Source organism: Carassius auratus, chromosome 45 (assembly GCF_003368295.1).
Source record: "Carassius auratus strain Wakin chromosome 45, ASM336829v1, whole genome shotgun sequence".
Classification (NCBI taxonomy): Eukaryota; Metazoa; Chordata; class Actinopteri; order Cypriniformes; family Cyprinidae; genus Carassius; species Carassius auratus.
Window position 1 is genome coordinate 11,525,927 of NC_039287.1, and position 17,249 is coordinate 11,543,175.

The 17,249-nt window shown below is 40.5% G+C and overlaps 1 protein-coding gene across 1 annotated transcript; it reads right to left on the reverse strand.

Annotated features, from left to right (window-relative positions):
* Nucleotides 1-91: 91 nt before the first annotated feature.
* LOC113063283 (insulin-like growth factor-binding protein 1) lies at nt 92-3,158 on the reverse strand. Its single transcript, XM_026233557.1, is given in 5 exon segments — nt 92-743; nt 939-994; nt 997-1,066; nt 1,770-1,927; nt 2,634-3,158. Coding segments are annotated over 5 exon segments (786 nt in total). The 5' UTR covers nt 3,010-3,158; the 3' UTR covers nt 92-617.
* Nucleotides 3,159-17,249: the final 14,091 nt, after the last annotated feature.

Here is a 17,249-nt window from a genome sequence, read left to right on the forward strand (position 1 = left end):
AAAGCAGAGGTAGGAACAGGCAGTTACCCGTTTCAAAAGCTGTGAAGATCAATACTTTTGCAAGTAAAAAAAGATTGGGGAAAGGGGAAAAAGGATTCCCACTTTTATGCCCATCTATTATCAATAATTATAAAACAAACCAAAAAAATTAATTAATTAGTAAAATATAATAATAAAAACATATACAGTATAAAAAAAATATGGCAATGTACGGACAGTGACAAAGAGGTTTGGTCATGCAGTGCTTTTTTTCCATATCATTCCTTTCCAACAAAGCAGGCCTGAAGGAAATCTATATACAGCAAAATATACAGATTTACACCATACAAAAATATGTATAAGGCATAAAGAATAAATATTCTTATCAGATATTGAAATGAATACATTCAGTTTAAATAAATAAGTATGGGTACTTCATGTAAAATGCATATTCATTTTCTTTACATAAAAATAGATTTTTTTTTCGGTGAGTTTAAGGAGTTTACAAATCAAAAACAGTGTACCTGAATTAAATACCACCACTAACAATAAATAAATACTAAAATATTTAAAAATATATATATATATATACAATGATAAAAATCAGTGGTTTAATATGTATGTGTGTGAGACACAGATCAGTGGTTGAGTTCCTCGGGACACTCGGCATCTGCTGGCAGGTCACTTGATCCAGGAATCTTCTTTCCGTTCCAGGATGACACACACCAACACTTCCCCCTCTGACCATCCAGAGACGATTCACACTGCGAAGAGGACAGACAGAGAGAGGGATGTTTCACTCTCTAGAAACACAGTTCTCAGTGGAGTGTGGTTCTAACACTCGGCCATCATCACACGTATATCATCATGTTGATGAATATCCCACATTAAGATTTAGATCCCAGAGAAGTTAGGGGGTTTCTGTAACACATACTTGCATGCAAGGCTCTCCTTCTTACCTGTTTGACTTTATAGAAACCATGCTTGTCACAATTGGGAAGGTAGAACCTGTTCATTTGTCTCCCAGTTTTTGCTGTGATTTAGTGATCTTGTCAAGGGCTGTCTGCAGTTCAATATGACAAGGACCCTACAAAGATCAAATAGGATTATTTAAGAGACATCTTTGAAATAAAACGGGTTTTCAAAATATCTCTAAAAACACAGACGTTCATTTAGTGGTTGTGAATGAGGTTTTAAAATAAAATGGTTTCAGCTGTTTAAGACATTATTATTATCAGTGTATTATTAATATTACTGGTCACACTTTTATTTTAAGATCCAATTCACACTATTAACTAACCATTAACTATGACTTTTGTCTCAATTAAGTCCTAATTTGCTGCTTATTAATAGTTTATAAGGTAGTTGTTAGGTTTAGGGTATTGGTAGGATTGTGGATGTCATGCATTATATGTACTTTATAAGCACTAATAAACAGCCAATATGTTAATAATAGGCTTGCTAATAAGCAACTAGTTATTAGTGAGAATTGGACCCTATACTTTACCATATTATTATAACAACTGCTACTACTAATAATAATGAAAACTATTACTATAAATAATTATGAATAATTTTTTTTTTTTTTACCCATCAAAAGTACACTCACTCTTAAATGCAATTGCACTGAAAGTGCATTGAACCACTTATCCCAAATATAGCCGATATTCAAGAAGACTTCTACTGCCCTCTTGTGGCCGAACATGGTACTGGAGTCTCGTTTTATTTCCCTAAATAAACCTTTTATGCGTCTCTTTTGGATCCATTTAATTGAGGTGCTTTAAGCTCACCTGCTCCACGAGTTTCCTGCGTATCGCGTTGACTTTGGCCTTCATGCTCTCCTTAGCAGTGATGACCCGCGGGTCGAAGGGCTTGCCGTGCCCGGTCACGAAGACCCCTGAGCTGCCCTCATTCACTGCTGTTTGCCCGTTATGAGACTCGGAGTGATCTGAAAGGAAAACACAAGAAGGACATTATTGGCGGGGTGGCAGGACCAGACCTTCTAATCTTGATGATTAGAATAAATAATTTTCCTTTTTTAGGCTACAGATTTAACTTGGTTTTTAAACGTCTCGTTAATGATAAAACTGATCAATTGGTCAGAGCGCATATTTTGGCGAAAAAGGCGCTAAATGAACAGAATAGAAGACGCCTGGGAACGTAACCATAAAAACGGGACGTCGCTCACGTGCTTCCCATTAAGATTCGTTTCAACCGGTAAATCGATAGAGTGTGACAAGTCTTATCATTTCAGTTTATAATTTTCTTTATAAATTGACACACCACCGAAGTTATGTGTGTGTGAGGTGTTGTTGTTTTCTTTTTAAAATAGGCCTATAGGTTACTAATTGACATTGGCGTTAATTTGCATTGCGCTATACGGAACTCGACAGATTGCGCGCTTTTACATTCACATTTAATAGTTAATAAATCAGATTTAAAAATAAAATAAACTGAAGTTCCGTTTCAGTAGTCGATCCTACTGTTCGCCGTTTATTTATTATAATATTGAATTCATATCTAAACATCTAAAATATCCATGTGGCTTGTCAACGCTGATGAAATCTCAGCAGTGGTTGAATCAGCAAGATGACACGAGGACTATTGTGTCCTCACGAGGAGCTATTAGGATGAAAGGGCTACAGTGCTGGTACCTGGCGTGTTGTCGCTTTGGTTCTGGTCAGGTTCGGGGTTCTCCGTGCACACCGCCTGTCCTCGGGTGAGCGCGTGCAGGGGTCGGGCTTCTCCGGGTTTGGGCAAGCAGCGGAGCCCCGAGCCGCAGGGCGCAGTGTAGATCCCGCACGAGTCACCTCTCTTCAACGCGCAGGCGAGGCAGCAGCCGCAGCCCGGCTCTTTTTGCACCTCCTCACAGCCGGCATCCACCGCGGGACACTCGGCCAGCCGCTCCGGGGAGCACGGGGCGCAGCGGATCGGTTCCTGCCCAACCACTGGAGAAGCCCGGAGCCCCGGCGCGGACAGGAGTGCGCTGAATGCTGCCACCCAGAAGAAGTTCAGAAGCAGTCTGTTCATCCCAAAGCAAGGCTCAGAATAAATAAATAGATAAATAAATAAATATCGGTTGAAGTGAAATGAGGAGTTCCTCGCTGTCTTTGCGCTCTCCAAAAGGACTAGCTCTCTCCGGGTCGCCTCGCGGTATTTATACGCGCCCTGGGTCCCGCTGACACGCTCATGTTTGACGCATTGGTAATATCAGTGATTTCTTAAATGATCCCCCTCTGCTCCCATTGGCTGGTGGAGATCCAGTCCGAGTTGTTTCCTTGAACACAGCGCGTAAAATGCGTCACTGTTTGTGTCGGAACACAATGTGTATAATAGTGAAACCGTATGCTCCTTACCCCAAAGTATCATATCGGAAATAACAATAACAAGGTGAAATAATGAATCTATTTTACCTAATAGATTCAATCCAGCAAATCGGTTTGCAGATTACATATGCCTAGTAATGACTTTGAAACGGATTTGCAATTATGTTTGAAAATATAGACCTAGATATTTATTAATGAGGACATTCTGTAATAACCACTTGTAGACTACTTCAGCATGTGCTTCTCGTTAGAAATCCATGACATTTGATAACAATTAGGTTATAATTAAAAAAGATTTAGCTTTTTTATTAAAAAAGTATATGAAATATTATATTTTTGACGAAATTCCTTAAACATGAATGCAAATGCACTTAGATAATACGTAACGTATGGACCTACTGATATAAACAGGCAGTAAAATAATAATGAATGTGAACGTATCTGAACAGCACATAATTAATTCCCCAACCTCATGGTGGACCTTGTGTCTTTCAATTCACTACAACAACAAGTGAACGTAGGCCTATTTTTAGCCCTTTCCAAAACTATTTTTCCATGCGGTTTTTGATAGATTTGGGAACACTTTATTCAGGTTCATGGTGTGCGTTTACTGAAGCTGAACAATTGAGTAGCCTAATGCAATTTGCTAATTATTTTAGGACAGGGCGAACAAAGATCCCCGTTCATTAACTTCCCCTCCTGAAAACTCTTATACAATCAGTTTGTGATACCAAATCGTTGCGTCCCGTTCCCTCGGTCTGGCACTCATTTGACGCGTTTATTCGGCGCCCGTAATGAGGTGATAGAGCGCGCGCCCCTACATCTCTGTGGCACCGCGTGCACTAGCACTGTGGTACGTGACCTCACTCAGGTCACGACGGGACCCTGTTTTGGAAAGGGCAAGACTACCGCTATTGTCATTGCCCCTTTCCTTGAGATAATAATAGCCGCGCGGAAAGAAGACATGACCAGAGACACGTATCCTCCTCTCCTTTCCTCGACGCGCGTCGCGAGGCCTTTTGTCGTGATTTTGCCACGGAGTTTATGAATGAGCTGCAGGAAGTAACACTCAGCTGGGGAAGGGCGCTTGAATAATGTGTCAACCGCGGGGCCCTCAAATGTCTCAGGGGAGTTTGTGAGCTCACACAATCCATGCAATTGTCTTACGGAGTTGGATCATTTTTATGTGTGTTTTTTTTTTCTTTAGCGCGTGGAGTTTCTCTACGTGTCACGTGATAGTTGTCCGTTCACTCGTGTGTGGAAGCTCGCGCGTCATAGCGGTAACAGAACTCTACTCCTCTAACAAAAACCTCAGACATTAATGCCAATAATTTGTTTAGGATTAATAGCCTGAACGTGTAAATGTTGTCAGACTACGAAGGATATTATTAAAGTGTTATTTTTTTCTTTCTATTTTCTCTAGGCCTACAGTTATTATTAAGCGATTTAAACAAAACAGATATACATGAATAATAATATAAATAAATACCCATCTCATTCAAACACAAGTTTTGTTTATGGATTTTTTTTTATTTTATTAAAATTACAAAACTATTTATGTTTGATAATACTTCCTCATGGCAAATCATGTTCCTTCTTTATCATGCAGGAACCATGCAGATGTCCATGTTTCTCAAGTTGGTGGTGGTCACTATAATGTCTGTGACGATCATTCCGTAGCCCGCTTCTCAACGGTCAGACACTGATTTGGAAGGGCTTTATCACAGAGGACACAGAGTTATTTTTGCTAAAGTGAGTCCCAGATAAATGTAAAAACACATTTGCACATCCATGATGCAGCACAGCATTATATATTATTTTTGGTACTCAAGTAGGCCCTATTAATGAAACATTTTAAAATGTTATTTATTCATGTGATAGCAAAGCTGAATTTCCAGCATCATTATTCCAGTCTTCAGGGTCACGTGGTCTTTCAGAAATCATTCTAATAGGCTGATTTGATGCTCAAGAAAATGTCCTTCATATATATATATATATATATATATATATATATATATATATATATATATATATACACATATATATATATATATATATATATATATATATATATATATATATATATATATATATATATATACATACATATATACACACACACACACACATATATATATACACACACAGAGGTGGACATTAGTGAAGTATTTTTATTCTGTTGTAAAAGTACTTTTCAAGTGTCTGTATTTATTTTTTGAAAACTTTACTTCACAACATTCCAAAGAATAATATTGTACTTTTTACTGCATTATGTTTCATATTAAATCTAATTCTATACTTAATTACAATAGAAATCTATTACTTTCTTGCTTTTACTCAACTTAAAGTAATTCAAAGATTTAGTACAAGAAAGTACTACTGTCACGAGTACGAACCCCGTGAGTCCCTCCAGAGGCCAGCAGAGGGCACCATCGCCCGAATACTGACACCTACAGGCATCCAAACACTCACTTACACTGATACGCACTACATTACCCAACAGCCCCGTACCTTGGACTGATCACCGGCCAGGTGTTCCATATCAGAGACTGCCATATAAGCCAGACCTTGGCGTCACCTCATTGCGAAGTCTTGTTTCTGCCACGGCTAACATTTCTGAGCGTTATACCCTGTCTTGCTATCCCAGTTGCCAACCCTTGATGATTATCGATCCTAGAACCTTTGCTGCCTACCTTTGAACCCAGATTGTAATACGGACTGTGATACTTGCTGGTTACCCCGACCCACTGCTTGGTATTGACTACGATTCTGATATCTCTACTATACTGTGTTTGCTGATCCTGACCCTTCGCCTGTACGACTACGAGTGTTCTAATAAAAGCTTGCAAATGGATCCCATGTCGAGTCAGTCATCATTACAGAAGACTTCGCCAAGACAAGATCCAGCAGCCCATGAACATCTCTGCACCAACCTGGCAGCTCAGGCAAGTCAGATCGCTGCTAATCAGCAACAGTTAAATCATCTTACCGCCGTCACGGAGGAATTGGTGAAGGCTATTCAGAATCTCCATAGTCCTGTTGTCACGACACCCGCGCCACAAGCGGCCGCCATTGCACATGCGGTTCCCACGCCCTCTCAGATTAACCCACGACTGGCTTTTCCTGAGAGATTCGACGGTGACCCTAACAAATGTAAAGGCTTCTTACTACAATGTTCGCTGTTTGTGGAACAACAACCCATGCTCTATTCCACTAACAACAGTAAGGTTGCCTTTGTTTGCTCGTTGTTAACCGGAAGGGCTCTTGACTGGATTACCGCTGTATGGCGCACGGATGGATCATCCTTCTCCTCCTTCAATGATTTCCTCACACGCTTCCGTGAGGTTTTCGATCATCCCAAGGAGGGAAAGAGTGCTGGCGAACGCTTGCTAGAGCTCTCTCAGGGGAGATCTTCAGCTGCTGAGTATGCTATGAACTTCCGCACATTGGCAGCACAAACGACCTGGGTGAGTGACACCTTAAAAGTTCTGTTTCGAAAGGGTTTAAGTCATGAATTACAAACTGAACTAGCATGTCGAGATGAGGGGAGAAGTTTGAACGATTTCATCGAGTTGACGATAGCAATTGACAATCTGCAGCGTTCACGTAAACCTCGATCTCATGTCAGTACTGTCATTAAAGCAGCTCAGTCTGTCGAGGACTCTGAACCCATGCAAGTTAATACCTATCATCTCTCATCTGAGGAGAAGAATCGCCGCTTGGCAAATCGTCTATGTCTGTATTGCGGATCCCCTGGTCATCAACGAGTCAACTGTCCTTCACGTCCTTCATCTGTCTCATCCAAATTGGTGAGTGAATCCTTACACTCTCTCCATCCAGTAAACAGTGTGTTTGTACCCCTGAAGCTGACCATTAACAACGTTCAAGTGACCACATTCGCTTTACTGGACTCTGGAGCGGCTGGGAATTTCATGTCAGCTGAGTTTGCAAGAACAAACAACGTATCATTAATACCCTGTGCTAACTCTCTGTCTGTAGCTACCATAGATGGTCGTCCACTGGGAACTGGTATCATCACTCACCTTACACAAAGTCTATCCGTCACAGCCGGTTTACTGCACCAGGAGGTCATTCAGTTCTACGTTCTGCCCACGTCTAATACACCCATAATTCTGGGTCTACCATGGCTGAGACTGCACGATCCGCTAGTATCATGGAGGGAGGGTCAGATATTAAAGTGGAGTACTAAATGTCAAACAAAATGCCTGTCTACCGTTTCTCCTCTTCCAGTGCGCTCGTTGGCGATTAACAAGGAGTCATTCGAGGTTCCCAACCTACCAGCGGAATATCACGACCTCAAGGCAGCTTTCAGCAAAACCCAAGCAAACACCTTACCACCTCATCGACCCCATGACTGTGCTGTTGATCTTCTACCAGGTCACAATCCACCCAAGGGTCGTGTGTTCCCACTGTCACTCCCAGAAACCGAAGCCATGACTAAATACATCAAGGAGGAGTTGGAGAAAGGCTTCATACGTCCTTCCACTTCCCCTGCATCCGCTGGTTTCTTCTTCGTCAAAAAGAAGGACGGCAGTTTAAGACCCTGCATTGATTACCGTGGTCTCAACGAGATCACGGTGAAGTACCGTTATCCCCTTCCTCTGGTTCCAGCTGCATTAGAACAACTTCGCACAGCTCAATACTACACCAAGCTTGACTTACGCTGTGCCTACAACCTGATTCGCATCAGAGAGGGTGACGAGTGGAAGACGGCCTTTTCTACAACCAACGGTCACTATGAATACCGGGTTATGCCGTTTGGACTGGTCAATAGTCCGTCCATCTTCCAGGCGTTCATTAATGATGTCTTCAGGGACATGCTGAACAAGTTTGTTGTGGTCTACATTGACGATATTCTCATCTACTCCAACACCCTACAGGATCATATTCAACACGTCAGAACTGTGCTACAGCGCCTCATCGAACATCAACTGTACGCCAAAGCCGAGAAATGTGAGTTTCACACCACATCCACTACCTTCCTGGGTTATGTCATCAGTCCGGGGGGAGTTGCTATGGACGACAGTAAGGTCTCTGCTGTACTCAGGTGGCCAGAGCCTCAGACTCTCAAGGAGCTACAACGGTTCCTGGGATTCGCCAACTTCTACAGACGCTTTATCAGAAATTTCAGTACAGTCGTCAGTCCTCTCACTTCCATGATCAAAAGAGGTATCCATCGTCTCACCTGGGCCGAAGCCTCCCGTCAAGCCTTTAAGGAATTAAAGGAACGCTTTGTCACCGCTCCTATCCTGCATCACCCTGACCCCTCTCTTCCCTTCTTAGTCGAAGTTGACGCTTCCAATACTGGCATTGGGGCCGTTCTCTCACAACGACCAGGCCCTCAGGAGAGACTTCATCCCTGTGCTTTCTACTCACGCAAGCTCAACCCAGCGGAGAGGAATTATGATGTGGGTGATAGAGAACTGTTAGCCATGAAGGCAGCGTTTGAAGAGTGGAGACATTGGCTCGAAGGGGCTATTCATCCTTTCACCGTCTTTACTGATCATAAAAATCTGGAATACCTACGCTCCGCCAAGAGACTCAACCCACGCCAAGCCAGATGGTCCTTGTTCTTCTCCCGGTTCCAGTTCAATGTCACTTATCGCCCAGGTTCCAAGAATACTAAAGCCGATGCTTTGTCACGTATCCATGATGACGACCCTTCCATCTCAGTCCCCGAACGCATATTGCCCTTCCATGTGGTGGTTGCTCCCATCCAGTGGGATATCATGACTCTTATTGAACAACACAATTCACAAGAAGCACCACCAGCCGCCTGTCCACCGGATAAAACCTACGTACCTGCCCCTCACCGTGATCAGGTCCTGAGTCATATTCACTGTCTTCCTGCCTCCGGTCACCCCGGCATCACAGCCACACTCCATCTCCTCAAGAATCGCTTCTGGTGGGAGACCATTAACCCCGACACCATTAAATTCATTCAGAACTGTCAGACGTGTAACATGCACAAAACCCCTCGTCAACTGCCAGCTGGACTCCTTCAACCTCTTCCTATCCCTCAACGACCCTGGTCACACCTTGCCATAGACTTCATCACAGACTTACCCCTATCCCAGGGTAACACGGTCATACTCACGATCATCGATCGATTCTCCAAGGCTTGTCGCCTCATACCTCTACCCAAACTCCCTACTGCTCTTCAGACCGCCGAACTCCTGTGTAATTGGGTGTTCAGGTTTTACGGCATACCTGACGACATCGTTTCGGATAGAGGTCCTCAGTTCACCTCTCGTTTATGGAAGGATTTCTTTCAAGCCCTAGGGGTCAACGTAAGTCTCACGTCTGGCTATCACCCCGAAGCCAATGGTCAAGTGGAACGCCTCAACCAGGAGCTCACTCGGTTCCTTCGCTCCTACTGCAGCTCCCATCAAGAGGACTGGTCTCGTTTTCTCCTATGGGCCGAATATGCTCAGAATTCCCTGATCAAGCCTTCCACTGGAATCACCCCCTTCAAATGCGTTCTAGGGTACCAACCACCCATGTTCCCCTGGTCAGGTGAACCCACCAATGTTCCCGCTGTTACTGATTGGCTTCAACGAAGCGAGGACACATGGAATCAGGCCCATGTACATCTTCAACAAGCTGTACGGCGCCTGAAGGAACAGGCCGACCGTCGTCGACGCCCTGGACACACCTACCAACCGGGTCAATGGGTCTGGCTGTCCACCAGAGACCTTCGGATGAGATTGCCATGCCGAAAGCTAAGTCCTAGGTACGTGGGTCCATTCAAAATCACACAACAAATCACTCCTGTGTCATTCCGCCTTGCTTTGCCTGACACATATCGTATTTCTCCCACTTTCCACATGTCACTGCTCAAGCCCGCTGCTGCCCCTGAGGAGGAGGGTGAGGGGAGGTCCCGTGAGCAGAGTCCCCAACCGGTTCAGGTGGAGAGCGAGGAGACCTATCAGGTGCGAGAGCTGCTTGATTCAAGACGTCGGGGACGAGTTCTCCAATACTTGGTTGACTGGGAGGGGTACGGTCCAGAGGAACATTCCTGGGTCAATGCCGAGGACATTCTTGACCCCAACTTAACCACGGATTTCCATAGAGAACATCCAGAGAAACCGGCCCCTCGACCTCGAGGAAGACCCCGACGTCGCCCTCCACCTCACGCCAGGAGGCGTTCGCAGGGAGGGGGCTCTGTCACGAGTACGAACCCCGTGAGTCCCTCCAGAGGCCAGCAGAGGGCACCATCGCCCGAATACTGACACCTACAGGCATCCAAACACTCACTTACACTGATACGCACTACATTACCCAACAGCCCCGTACCTTGGACTGATCACCGGCCAGGTGTTCCATATCAGAGACTGCCATATAAGCCAGACCTTGGCGTCACCTCATTGCGAAGTCTTGTTTCTGCCACGGCTAACATTTCTGAGCGTTATACCCTGTCTTGCTATCCCAGTTGCCAACCCTTGATGATTATCGATCCTAGAACCTTTGCTGCCTACCTTTGAACCCAGATTGTAATACGGACTGTGATACTTGCTGGTTACCCCGACCCACTGCTTGGTATTGACTACGATTCTGATATCTCTACTATACTGTGTTTGCTGATCCTGACCCTTCGCCTGTACGACTACGAGTGTTCTAATAAAAGCTTGCAAATGGATCCCATGTCGAGTCAGTCATCATTACAACTACCTCTTAAGTATTAAAGGTAAAACAAAAAACAACTTTTATTTATTAATTAAGTGCAGTTATAAAAGTATGACATTATGTTTTGGAATGTAGTGAAGTAAAGTTTTCCAAAAAAAAAAAAACACTCTGAAAATGATGATACTTTTTAAATTTACTTTAGTACTGTTCGCTAATGTATATATATATTATATATATATATATATATATATATATATATATATATATATATATATATATATATATATATATATAAAGCCAGACCAAGAAAAATAATCATTATATTTAAAATCTTAAGAAAACTACATTTGTAATGTTGAGGTTAATGAGAAAAAAAAAGCCACATTTGTTGATCAAATTTCAATGTGAGGCCTTAGGGCTTCCATATGAGTTAAAATAAATATTTCCTTTTTTTCACCTCCATAAGTAATCGTCCTATACATTTGTTTTTTGTTTACTGACTTCCCTAAATCTTAAAGAAAATACATTTCCAGCCGCAGGAAAGAGCTGGGGTTACAGTATGTTTACAGTGCGTGTTACTTAAACAAGAGTGCACTTGTGCATGTCACTAAATGGCAAGTGGTGTTTCTGCCGTAGTATGACAGGTGTTCGTTTTATTGTCCGGCAGAAGACATGTCCATGTTTCCATCCACAGTTGGGCTTCTATGTTTGTGTTTTTTAGCTTAAATAAGACAAAACAAACCAGTCAGACATTTAGTTTAAAAAAATGTAACCCTCTTGAGGCAATAATTTCTTGAAAACATCAGGCGATTTTCCTTAACCATCTGCACGGAGTACCCCCACTCCACCCCCAGCAAGCCCACCTTTATTAACAACATACTCAAATAACCTTGTTATTCTGAATAAAGGAATGTGGAAGTTTGTAAAGCCTTGTGGGAGTGCGAGTACTGACAAAATATCCTCAGACTCTTACATTTGATTTTCCATGAAAATCTTAAAAATGTAAATCCGTTGTTAAGGAGAGACATTTGGAAATGTTGTCTCAGGGATCTCAGGAGCTTGATTTGTTCTTAAATCTGATATCAAAGAGACTGAACAAAAAATAAAAGTCACCAAAACAGTGTCATATAGGGTCAGGGCCAGACCCACTTTGAAAGAGGGAGAAACAACACCCACATTGACACCAGCAGAACTAACATAAACTGCAGGACATGCATTGCAAAAGCGCCTATGTTTAACTCTAAAAAGAGCAAAGGAAGAAAACATACAGACTTACACAAGAGACTTTCTGATTGCATAACAGAAGTGTGGATCAAAAACAAAACAAATGGAGCTGCATTTGCATTTAAGCCATGGTTACACTAGATTTTAAACATGCATTTTTTCTTCAGATACTAGAATGGACATGATATGAAGTCACTCTATAAAATATATATATATATATATATATATATATATATATATATATATATATATATATATATATATATATATATATATATATATATATTTTTTTTTTTTTAATGCTTCATGCAATGCTGTAAACTTGCAGCAGAGTTTTTGTCATGCAGTGAAATATTGTAAATTTTTTGTTTGTGTGTGTTTCTAGTCTCCCGCTTTCACATACGTATGAATGGAAGTCTATGTAACATTTCACCATTAGCCTTTAGTCTTTGGCATTGTAAAGGGTATAATTCTCTCTTTTGTGATCAAGGGGTGAAGGTCTAGCTGGTTAGAATGACAGGTTAGACCCTGCTTGTAGATGTTGTAATTACACATCTTTACCCCAAAAAAGTATATTTTTCCATTGTCGGTCATTTAAAAACAGCAGTGTATTCCAACTTATACACATGCAGTATATATTGTTATTATTTCACATATATATATTGGGATTCTGCGTCTTCTTGTGGGAATATCAGTGTACACATGACATTGTGCAGCTGTAGAGTTATTAGTCCTGTGCAATTTATGGCTGATATAATTGGCCTAAAACGTTCTGTGGTCACAGAATTGCACAATTTCAGGGGTCCTGCATCTGCAAAACTTCCCCTGAGATGAAATTTACGTATTTGTCCAACCAAGGCTCATTGCAAAAACATGCCAGTGGTGATATTTCTGCTAAATATACTTTTAGACACTTTCAAAGTGAATGTCCATAGTGCTAAACCCATGTTTAGTTTTATCCAGAACAGATGAAAGTGAATCGTATAACATTTTATTATGTTGTTGTTATATTTAGTTTGTAAGTTTGCTCATGTTTTAAAATAACACACCACTTACACTAAACACTAAACCTATCAATAGTCTTGACAAAAGTAAATGTGAGAATAAAAACTCATTTTCTTAAATGACTAGATCACTCAAAAATGAAAATTCTGTCATCATTTGCTCAACATTTTTGTTGCTCCAAACCTACACTATGAGTTTTTTTTCTTCTGCTGGACACAAAAGAAGATATCTTGAAGAATATAGGTAACCAAACAGTTGCCAGCAGCCATTGATTTACATGGTATACATAATTATGATTATTTAAAACTGTATTGCTGATTTAGTGTTAAAAATTATATTTCACCTGACTATGTATGACATTAAAAACTGCATCTCTTTCTGTTCTATACATAATATTCCATGTTGAATCTACCGGAGAGGTTAAGGTAATGTGAGTGAAAACATTTTTCTTATTCCTGTTCCTTAAAAGCATGATCGTGGAAGGTTCTTTGGGATCAGGCATGGCTAAGAATTAGTGATCCGTGCATCTGAAATCCTTCCAGTTGTCTGTGCAACACACATATGAAGAGATCTATCACACACATGGCACCTTTCACCCACACTGCCCTTCAAGAGTTGAATGAAATGTTAGCTGGTTATGACTGCTTGACTTTGGATCAGAAATATCACAGATGATTGTGGGTGTGACCTCACATGTTTGTTGTGCTGCTCTGGTGCCAGAACTCCTGTCACAGCATGCATTTCCATCAATTCTCATGCAAGCCTTTATTCCTGAGATGTACACACACATATAGGATGACTCTTACCTCACTGGACCCGAAGAATTTTCTTTCTTTCTTGGTGGTTAACACTTCAGGAAATCGTTGTGGTCTGTAAGTCAACGGCAGTTTGGCTCCATTATCGGTTTGGATGTAGTGTATTTTTGTGGTCGTGTGTAAATAATGCATAGAAGTCAAATTGTCAAAATGATTTTGTGTGTGTGTGTGCGAGTGTGTGTGGGAAAACGTTCTCGTATGTGCTCTCATGCGCTGGCCTCCATTGTCTGTGGCTTCCTCTGGCTCGTCTCTCCAGCCAGCATGGAAATGGCCCGACGAGAGGTGTTTATTTGGCCAACGGTAAAGTCCAGGCATATCTAACACACATTTATATACATACACTTTCTCTCTCTCACACACACACACACACACACTCATTTGTGGGAGTGCGTTTATGTCATCTCAAGCTGGGCAATCCCACATTTGTCGGAGTCAACAAATGTGATTGCGTCTTCACTTTTAACAGCAGAGATGGACAGATTTTTGGCAGATGTCATAATGCTAGCTTAACTTTTGACTCCTTTAATGTCTGTTACAGATCACTCATCAAACCTGACAGAGTTTAAGTAACCTGCAGTACAATACAATGATGTTGACACGTCAGAGCCGAGCCACTCCTGTGGGATGCAAGTTTCATGTTGCAGGCCGAACCTAATCTGCAGATATACAGTTTAAGGTTGGTAAGAATTATTATTATTATTTTAATTTAAGTTATACATTATATAATTTATTCCTGTGATGGCAAAGCTGAATTTGAAGCAGTCATTATTCCAGTTTTCAGTGTCTCATGATCCAGAAACATTTCTTATTATCAATGTCGAAACCAGTTGTGCTGCTTCTTTGTGGAAACTGTGGTACTTTTTTCAGGGTAATTTATAGAATGAAATGTATAATTTATAGAAATTTCAAAACATTATTTGAAAAAATATATATTTTTTTTGTAACAGCATAAATGTGTTTACTGCAATTCTGAATTCAATGCACCCTTGCTGAATTAAAGTTTTTTTTTTTCAGTAACTTCTACTAACTTTTTTTTTTTTTTTTTTTTTTTGAGAACATCCATAGATTTCCGTGGAAAGGATTTATGTAGTAAAACATGGCATTACTGATAATAATAAGAAAAAGTTGGCAAACCAGAGCTTAAAAAATAGAAAGAAAAAAAATTAATCTCAATAACAGTGACATTTTTAAATTAGCCAAAATATTAATTAAACAAACATGCAACTTTTGATGAACATTACACTAAAAAAAAAATATTTAAAAAAAAATTTTTTCATTCAGAATTCTGTTTATGAAAATTTGCAAGTGTAAGTTCCATCTCATCCTTTATCCTTTTATTCCTTTATCTTTTCCAACTCTATTGCTGTATTTTTTGAAAGGCATAAAAGGACTCAACACATTTTTTTAAATAGTCATAAAGGGTCACCATAAAATACTTCCCTCCTGCTAGCAAGCTCTTACTACAGTATAAAGAATGCCATTTCTTCATATTTACTGCCATGATCCTCATAAAACATTCCATTTCGATGACAATGACCTCTCATGCCACATAGTTCTCTGATTATTCCTGATTACCTGCATCAGTTAAATCTTACAACTAAAAGTCTAATGCTTAAATGTAATTATGAGTCATGCTTTTTGTTGGTGGCAGTAACGTGGATTGATGATCTGCCAAAAGCCCATTACACTGCGACCTGCTGTGCAGAACTCATCGTATTCTGAAATGAATGGTGGAGTCTGTACTGCTGCTATTTTGGTGTCTTTCATGTTGCCGAGTTTGAGCTTGTTAATCCATCCAACTTAATTTCACTTTTTGAGAGTGCGATTGATGATACAGATTGCACATTCTAACAAGGAGACACCGCCGAAAGCCTTCATTGTATTTTTGAGGGCAATCTGGAAAGAGTGGCACGTTTCACAAAAAGAGTAAAATGACTTTTTTTAACAAATGGCCTGTGAAAAGAGATGCTTCACTTTTAGAATATATTTACTTTATAGAGCAAGGGGGGTGGGGGTTAAAGGAGCATTCAGTTTTATTATTTTGCAAACATGGAAATGTTACTTTTATTATTACTTTTATTATAATTTTTCTTTGAACATTTTGAAACAGGTAGTGACCTTTACAAACGTCCAGATAACCTTGAATAAACTTTCTGTTCATGTTACTGGATGAATGGTTATTAATAACATTGAAAGAACCTTGCTAGAATGTAAGTCAAGGTTCTCTTGTTACTAAGATTTGCAACAATTTGTCCAAAACCCTGATTTAATGTATTTTCTTAAATAATAATAATAAAATATTAATATAAATATTAAATAAAAACATTTACAATTCAAAAACTTGGTTGGAATTGGAAACAGGGTTGCCAATTTTAGTTTAAATTCAGCTTTGACATGCTAGTAACTTTATCAGTAACTTGAAGAGTTTAACCCAGAAAAAAAAAAAAACAGAAAAAATATTGTTTTCTGCAACTGAATGTGTATCAATTTAATTAAGTTTAAGATTAATTGTTGGTTTCAGTCCAGAAGTCAAAATTGGCCAAAATCCCCATTTTAAATGTTTAAAACTAGAACTTTACATCTCATATGAATCTCATTTATTATGCAAAGAACGTGTTTAGCATTTCAGCAGAGATTAATATGAACACTAACTACCACAATCAGTACTTGACCGTTTTATTTGTGTGTGTTTTATGATCTTAAAATAGAGCATGCCTTGGCTTGTGAAAAATCATTATACACTTTCATCAGTGCACACAAACCATAACAACCTGGGCAACCTCTCAGATATGCTGTCCACACTGAATAACCTTGTACTGAATGCCTGAAAGCTGTGTGTGTGCTAACTCAAAGTGGAAATTGATCATTAGCCTCATGCTGATCTGAGGCCATCTTATCCAATCAAGTATCCTCGTCATTGTGATCCCAACAGCAGATGGGTTTGAAGTGTGCAAGCTGATGACCTGTTAGCGCTGCTGTTTATCTTGGTAAAAAAGGCATGAGTCATTTCCTCCCCGCAGGTAATAAACACTCCTACGCCTTACTCATCAGCATGAACACGGAGTACGCACACATCTTCATTTAGCAGGAATCATTTACAGTTTCCAATAAGAGGGGACCGACGGTTAAAAAGGGGGAAAGACAAGTTCTGGCAGGGCGTTTGATGGGAGGAAAAATGGAAGTGAGCGAGAGCATCTTCGTACGAAAGTCATTGTGAGCGTTGAATACTGAGCACTGTGCTGGAGGGCAGAGA